The following is an 8,331-nucleotide window of genomic DNA, read 5'->3' on the forward strand; positions in this document are numbered from 1 at the left end:
CGGTGGAGGCAGCGGCGGTGGCCGGAGACGGCGCAGCAACGGCTGCAACCCTGCGGGAGCCGCGACAGTGGCCGAGGGGTGGCTTGGCCGGAGCAACAGGGGGCAGCGTCGGGGAAGCAGGAGGTCGATGTGGTGGACGGCGCACACGCAAACAGGGGCGGCCAGGCGGAAGTGGTGGCCGAGTGCGGCCATGGCGGGCGCCGCCCGCAGCGTCAGTAGTGCGCGGTGAGCGCGGACGGGACGAGGGAACAACGGGTCAGCGCGGCGACGGGCGCGACCGAGCGGCCGAGCGCGCGCACTGGGCGGCCAGGACGCGTGGGAGGGGGCGCGGTCGAGCGCGACGACGGCGCGAGCGCAGGGAGCAGAGGGGAGTGGAGAGGGGCGAGGCCTCACAGGGGTTCGCGGGGTCCATGGCAGCGTGGGTCGAGGGGGGGGACGGGGATGACGGGCGACGTGGGAGCAGGCCGGTGGGGAGGAGGAAGTAGGCCGGCGGGGGAGCTCCGGGCGCCGGCGCAGTCCACCGGCGACGACGGGTGACAGCGTCGGGCACCGAGCGAGGGAGAAGGGGATCGGGCTCCCGATCCAGATCCAGTGGGGGTGGGGGAGAGCGAGTGGGGAGTGGGGGGGGGAGTGTCGGTTAGGGTTTCTCCCCTGGTGGGGGTTATGGAGGGGAGGGGTGGGCCGGTTGGGCCTGGGGGTTGGCCCAGTTGGGCCACGGCCCAGAGGGGGGTTTCTCCTTTTTTTTTGTTAGTTTTAGTTTTAGTTTTTTCTGTTTTGTTTTTATTTATTTTCTTTTCTGTTTTAAATCAGTTTAAATTATTTAGCCATTTTCTAAAAATGTGATTGCTGTACCATAACTACCCTTGTAATATTTGGCACCCACCGAACATTTTTGTTTCTACTTTCGAAAACTTTTATTGTCGACATTAATTTTAAATTTTAATTTGACGCGGTTTGAACTAACGGACGTTTAGCATCAGTAATCGGGATGATGTGGCTTGATTAGCGTGGGATTATTTTAGCAAGATTATCCGAGCGTCACAACGTGTTTCCTCCGGCCAATGAGAATTTTACACGTGGAAAATCCTCATTGTCGGTCCGGGCTGTTAGCGGGTTATTAGATCCAAAACCAGACCCGATAGCGTAACGGTGACCCGTTGCGGTGGATGCCACGTGTCGGTCACCCTTGACGAAAGAACTTCCATGATGCGACATTTATCGTCATGGAAGTGGAAACTTTCGTGATGATAATTTTGCTAATGTCATGAAACACTTCGACGACAGCACATGTATGACTATCTTGATTCTATTATAAAATCGTCATGGATGTACATGCATGACAGAAAACGTGACCTACTGCGACAAACATGTATCATCACGAAAGGGTATTTTTTTGTAGTGAGGATATCGACCGCCCAGTGGCCGGCCGCCAAAAGTCTGCTCTTAGAGTATCTTTAACAGGCGCGCTATCTTAGCCTTGCATTGGAAAAAATCTGCTTTATTGCGCGCGCGGGACCGAAAAGGGCGCTCCAGCAAGCGCGCTAAAAATCACGTGCTGGCAAAAATGGCATCGACCACTGCTTATTTGGTGCGCCCGCTCGCGCATGCTGTAAAATCTGGGCTACTGCAAGTGGGGCTACCGGATTGGGGGCATGTCTTTGCGCTTCTAGTAAAGCAAAACACCAGCTCATCGCACTAAAATGCTATTTCAATGCTGCAAAAAAAAATAGCATGCTGAGCAACCACACGTGTGTTGGAGATACTACTGGAATCAGGATCTTTGCCGCCAGCCAGTTCTTTGCCGTCCGCCAGCTGACGGCAAATGAGCTCTTTACCATCAGCATACAGAAAGCTGACGGCAAAGAAAGAGCGGACGACAGAGGAGGTGTTTGCCGTCAGCCAGCTCTTTGCCGTGCGCCTGAAGCTTAAGAAGATTAGAAAATATGCCATTGATAATGAGGCTTGGTATCATTATGCCGTTGGATCAATTGTTACCTTAGTTGCGATCTTCATCACATTTGTTGTGATGAGGGTAAATTTTCTCTAGTGTTTTGATTTACAAATGGATACTTAGCTTATTTTCCTCCTAAATGGCATAATTACCTAAGTTAGATAAAAAATGAGCTATACTTAGCTTCTTCAGTTCGTTTATGACATACTTAGCATATTTAGGTCCAAAATGGCATGATAATCTTTATTACCTCCAAAATGATATAGACTTAGCTTATTTTCCTTGAAAATTACATAATAACATTACTAAGCTCCAAAATGACCTATTTACCTAACTTAGCTATAAAATGACCTACACTTAACATTTTTACCTAGCTTAGTAATAAAATGGCATTTTTACCTACCTTAGTTAGAAGAAGAAGAAGAAGAAGAAGAAGTTTTCTTCTTCTTCTTCTTATTCTTCATCTTCTTCTAACTAGTCTTCTTCTTCTAACTTTCTTCTTTCTCAATTTGCAGATTTGCTTTAGACGAGGAAGCTTGCGTTGATGGAGTCTACTCTTCTCTTTATGCTTTCATCTTGTTTTGATTTTGTAAGATGAACAATGTGAAACTTGCTACATATATATATATATATATATATATATATATATATATATATATATATATATATATATATATATATATATATATGTACGGATGAAACCATTGTATGCTTGTTGTTGGACATGTTGGCTAGCTAGCTATATATGCTGCATATGGACTTTTGATTTGGTATGTATATGTGTTGGATGATCATATCCATATGGCAGGGATATGATTTGGTATACACACACACACACATATATATATATATATATATTCTGTTACCCCTGCGTCCTATAAAGGGCCGATCTGTACTATCCGAACCGGTGATGCCCGAAGGAAAAATAACTCCAGCCAACCCACTCCCGCATCCCCTGTCTCCGGCTGGATCCCGGCGATGGCGAGCCCCCCACCTTCTCCCCCGTCTGGATCCCGGCGACGCCCCGCTCTCACCTTCTCCCCGGCTTGATTCCGGCGCCGCGCTCGCCTCCACCTTCTTCCCGGCGCCGCCCCGCCCCCACCTTCTTCCCTGCGCCGTGCCCGCCCCCACCTTCTTCCCGGTGCCGCGCCCGCCCCCCACCTTCTTCCCGGCGCCGCGCCCGCCCCCCACCTTCTTCCCGACGCCGCGCCCGCCCCCACCTTCTTCCCCGCGCCACCGCCCCACCCCACCTCCCCTGCATCGCCGTCCACCGCCTCCCTCCCCGCACCGACGGCCGCCGCATCCCTCCCCCGCACCGACGGACGCCGCATCCCTTCCCCGCACCGACGGCCGTTGTATCCCTCCCCGTGCAGACGGCCGCTGCAAGCTCCTCCCGCTCATGGCCGCCGCAAGCTCCTCCCGGACGCCAACCTCCACCCCGCCTTCCCCCTCCGTTCTCCCTCACACTCGGGCGGCAGCCATCCTTCTTCCACGAGCGCGACACCTCGATCCACGGCCGGCCGACCTCCCTCGTCCCATTTGCTGACCGCCATCCATGTCGTACCATTTTTTCTGCAAGGTCTGAACTTTTTTTTCCAAAGCAAACCAATTTTCCATTGATCTCTGTCTACCTTCCCTAAGCTCTGAATTTTTTTGCCACAGAAAACCAACTTGGACTTCGTTGACGGCCTTTGCACCATTTTCAGCGCCAACAGCTCCTTCCTTTGCCATTGATACATCCATCGACATGTACTGAGTGTTCCTTTGCAAGTTCAATTACTGTCATCGCACAAGTTCAGAAGTTTGATTTTGTGAAGAAGTATGAAAATTCTCAGTGCAAATGTGGAAAACCAGAAAATTCTAATAATGGTGTACCAAAAGTTCAAGGATAGTAATCCGGGGACGTGGGAGCAACTGCTGATGGAGGCGGAGTCAAAATCTCGTGACTGTCTGCTGCAGATCTTCAGCATGGACTTCGATGAAGACACCTCTGATGTTAATGCGCTTCCGCATTTTAATAAACAAGTTACAGAATTTCAGTTCCTCGGTACTTATAAGATCTTCAGATGATGGCAGAGGATGCCCATGTGTACTGTGTACAAGCCATCCAGCCATGTATAAGGATCCAATGGAAGACTGGATTTGGTTGTTGTTAATTAGCAGCCACCTAAGCCTAGCAATTGACCATGGAGCACGTACTGGATCCCTGACACGATGCAATTAGTCATCGTGTGTCGACGACTGATTTATTTTGTTTTGTACAAGTTAAAACATCAGTGGCCATAGGGAAGGAGACCTTCCCAGATCGTGATGACTGATTTATTTTGTTTTGTTTTGCTAGGTGTTTTTAAGTGTCACAGACGACGTGTTGTCTCCTGGCATCTGGATTAGCTGCCGACTGCAAATAAACGGTTGGAACTTCCTGTCTATTTTGGTTGGTGAATACGTATCAACAAAATTTCTTTTCTACATGGTAGTTCAACTATTTGAAAAAACAAATTCTCTACACAATAGTTCATGTGTTGCTAGCAGATAAGTTCAAAGAACAAACCGCCACAAGTACTTAATTTCAAAATCATTTTATTTTGTTTAAATTCAATCAGCTCTACTACATACGCTATTCAAGTTCAGAGCTAACGACATCATCAGTTCGGACATGAAACCAAATTTCAAATTAAAACCCCAAAAAGGTTAACTTCTATAAGTCCATGTTCCCATACCGAGGTCGTTCAAAATTTTGCTACTTGAATGCATTTTATTTTGTGCTTTCCAGTCCTTTTTAAATTCAGGTGATTTTCTGCCATGGGAAGAAATGCTGAAATATCATCATCATAACGAACTATCATCTATTTTATTTCCTAAAACACAAAACTAGCTGTGCCAGTTCAATATGTGAATTCTCATCAGTACATGGCTTCCTCCGTCGTGTGATCAATGGTCGGAGCTCACCTATGACGGAGGATGTGGAGCTTCACTACCATTCACAGCTCCAACCGTGGTCCGGATCATACTAAGGCTCTGGACCCTCCCTCATAAACTCACCTCGAGGACATCTATTTTATTTCCTGAAACACAAACTAGGTGTGCCAGTTTAGTATGTGAACTATCATCAGTTTGTGAAAAACACATATGACACCACCTTCTTGATTTGCTTAGAAAAATGAAATATCCTTCTTGATGTTTCTTTGTTGCCAAATAAAGCTATTGTTTGGTTGACACCACCTTCTTGCATCAAGTGACACCAAACATGTTTTATTGAAGGTTCACAAGAAATGATCACACACCAAAGTGACACCCTTAGTTTAAAACTAATTTTAGATCAGTGCAGTTCCTATTTTTATTCAGTACTCTTCGTGCGAATGATTCCTGGTTGCTTCTCCTGTTCTGAACTTGTTGCTCAATTGCACAGGTATTGCCAGAGTACTGTCTAGTCTGAAGCCAACTACACATTCGCACATGAGTCGTTGCTCCTGAGGTGCTCTAATTAGCAATAGAAAATGACAAGGGAGTGCATCCAAAAGATAGGTGGCAAGCATGCCTGCTACGGTGTGTTGATAACTGAATTGAAGGATCTTTAGTATATGAACCACAAAAAAAAGAGGTGCATCCCGTACAAACAAAGAAGTGCATGCAGTACATCAGCTCAAGATCCAATGGTTCAATTATCTTATGGTTTGGCAAAATGCTTCTCTTGCAGGTTTTTTGTTTTGCTGTAATTTTCATTTATATCAGGATGTAACACCATCTCTGAAACAAATGCATATGTTCAGTTAAGAACTTGGCGTGGTGGGTGTACTGTTGATAATCTGAACTTGTTTCTCTCAACTACAGAAAACATGTAACCTTTGTTGTGCTGCTCTGCAGTTTCTCCAGAAAATATGGATTGTTTCGGTTTAAGTACATCTTGAATCCATGTGCCATCTTGCTATCTTTTTTGGAATCAATAAATGGCATCGACATTCCACAGAACAAATGTCAACTAGGATGCATGTGTATGTATCAAATATGGCAGGATTTGTTCCTCGCGCCGGAGTACACCAATGCAATGGTGCAGAGGTCGTACAAATTTCTTATATCTATTGCTACAAGTTCGAGTGATAAATTACTGTAAGCTCACATGTTATTGTCTAATTAGTTCAAATGATCATTGTTTTCTTCATTGAACAAAACAAAAAGAAGTACAAATATTTATTACAAAAATCATGAAAAAAATTCAAGTTGCAAACAAAAGGAAGTACATACCTTCATTGCAAAAAATGTTCGAGTTTGAACAAAACAAAAAGAAAACATCCATCAGTTCAACTAGTGAAACCATGCAAATTCAGACCTGATGGTGTTGTTAGTTTGGACGAGAAATCAAATCTAAAATTGTAATCCCAAAATAGGTTCAGTTCTATAATCCATGTCTTGATAGGAGGCCGTTTAAAACATCCTCACTAGTATTTTGAAATGTTGGTTGCAGTACTAGTATTTACAAATTTCTTATAATTTCCACAGGTCGGAGGCCGTACACATTTCTTATTCCTATTGATATAAGTTCAAGTGATCAAATGCTATAAGCTCGCATATTATTCTCCAATTAGTTCAAGTGATCATTGTTCAAGTGATATGAACTTGTACATTGGCTCATCAAGGTGGTGTGCGTACCATACAGAAACCTGGAGCAATTTGGCAAAAAGTATTTACATCAGTTCAAACTCGAGGATATGACAAGTTCAGAGTTTTTTTTACAAAAGTTCTAAGTTGACAAATAGGGAATGTTCATTCAGATGTCTAAAAATTATTGAGCTTACATAAAGAGTGTGCATGACGGTTCGATGTTTGTGCAAGAAAGAAAAAAAATGGTTTGTAAAAATGAAAACATCGATCAGTATGAATTTAAAACAACGATCAGTGTGAAATAAAAGAATTGACCGGCTCAAATTAAAAAATGGGTTTGAAGTAAAAACAATGAGCATTCGAAATAAAAAAATGATCAGTTCAAAATAAAAGAAATGTTCAGTTTGAATTAGATCAGAGAAAATAACCATTTTACTTTCCATGAATAAAAAATATATATAAGTTCGAACACAGTATGATAAACCGTTCAACTACAAACAAACGATTAGTACAAATAAAAGTTCTAGAAATTGCCATGTTATTTATCACATGTTTAGATTAGAGAAAATAACCATTTTACTTTCCATGAATCACCATACTTGTTGCCAACAAATTTGCCATGAATTAGAGATCACCTCTAGCAAGTTTTCTTCCGCCAACACGCATATACATACATCTAAACAAAGTGACGTCTGAGCCAAATAATACGCTGAACTAAAGTCCAGATGCCACAAGGGCAGACAGAGTGATAGTAATGCAGAATCGCTGCTAAAACTGAAGCCAAAAATACAGTACAACTTAACTGAAAACTAGACGAGAAAGCAGAGACCAGCAGCGGTGGAAAGCTATGCCTATGTGGAGCTCGCGAGTGTTCATGTCGCCTCTAATTGACTTGGTCGCCACTACAGATGGATAGAAACAGGAAGAGGACACACCAGAGAAGAGGCCTGGTGGACGACCGCGGTCGAGTCAAGCGAGCCGCCCCATCCTCCGCCACGAGGAAGTGCACGGCCTGCGCCGCCGCGGGAGGAGCGCCACTATGGCCTGCAGTTTTTTCAGCCGCAGCTGTACCACCGCCACACCTAGAAAGCCCCACCATCTACAGGCGCATCTCCTCTGTCGCGTCCCTCTCCGCCGCGGCCAGTGCCAGCTCTCGCACCATCACCTTCCCCCACGCTCGCGCTCGACCTCCAGCCGGGATCCGTGGGGCTGTGGGCTTTCGCTGGAGTACAACTCGGGAGTCTTCTCCGCCTCCTCCCCCATGCCCCAAGCCACGACGCCCCTAGGGCGGCACAACTCGCCTCGTCGCCGGTGCATCGTCGCTCTCCCTTCGTGTCCTCGCGGCGAGGAGTTGGGGGAGGGGGTGGGATGCCGGTGTAGTGGTGGATTTGCTCGATTGCTCAACAAGGCAGACCTCTGTCGCTGCTCGATTGCTGGATTGCGGGACATGCGGAATCTGGTGCAGACCATCTCCTCGTCCTCCGCACCTACAGGAGTACGCATCGGTTCAACCGCTCGGAAAACATCCGTACAACCGTGTGAAAACGTCAGTTCGGGTAGGGTAACGGAATAATATTCTGTTACACGTAACAGAATAGCCCAGATGTGTGTGTATGTATATATATATATATATGTGTGTGTGTGTGTGTGTGTGTATATATATATATATGTGAAATTGAATGAATTTAAGAAAAAATAGAAAAAGTAGGGGCTACATAGGCTCTTTGCCGTTCGCTGGCTGATGGCAAAGAGCTTTGCCATCAGCCAGTGGATGGCAAATA

At 45.6% G+C, this 8,331-nt stretch overlaps 1 protein-coding gene across 1 annotated transcript; it reads left to right on the forward strand.

Annotated features, from left to right (window-relative positions):
* The first annotated feature begins 190 nt into the window (after positions 1–190).
* Positions 191–5,851, forward strand: LOC123158328 (basic proline-rich protein). Its single transcript, XM_044576365.1, has 4 exons — positions 191–211; positions 2,887–3,530; positions 3,614–4,362; positions 5,361–5,851. The coding sequence occupies exons 1-3, from the start codon at positions 191–193 to the stop codon at positions 3,705–3,707; spliced, it is 759 nt and encodes a 252-aa protein (XP_044432300.1). The 3' UTR covers positions 3,708–4,362; positions 5,361–5,851.
* Positions 5,852–8,331: the final 2,480 nt, after the last annotated feature.

This window comes from Triticum aestivum, chromosome 7B (assembly GCF_018294505.1).
Source record: "Triticum aestivum cultivar Chinese Spring chromosome 7B, IWGSC CS RefSeq v2.1, whole genome shotgun sequence".
Taxonomy (NCBI): domain Eukaryota; kingdom Viridiplantae; phylum Streptophyta; class Magnoliopsida; order Poales; family Poaceae; genus Triticum; species Triticum aestivum.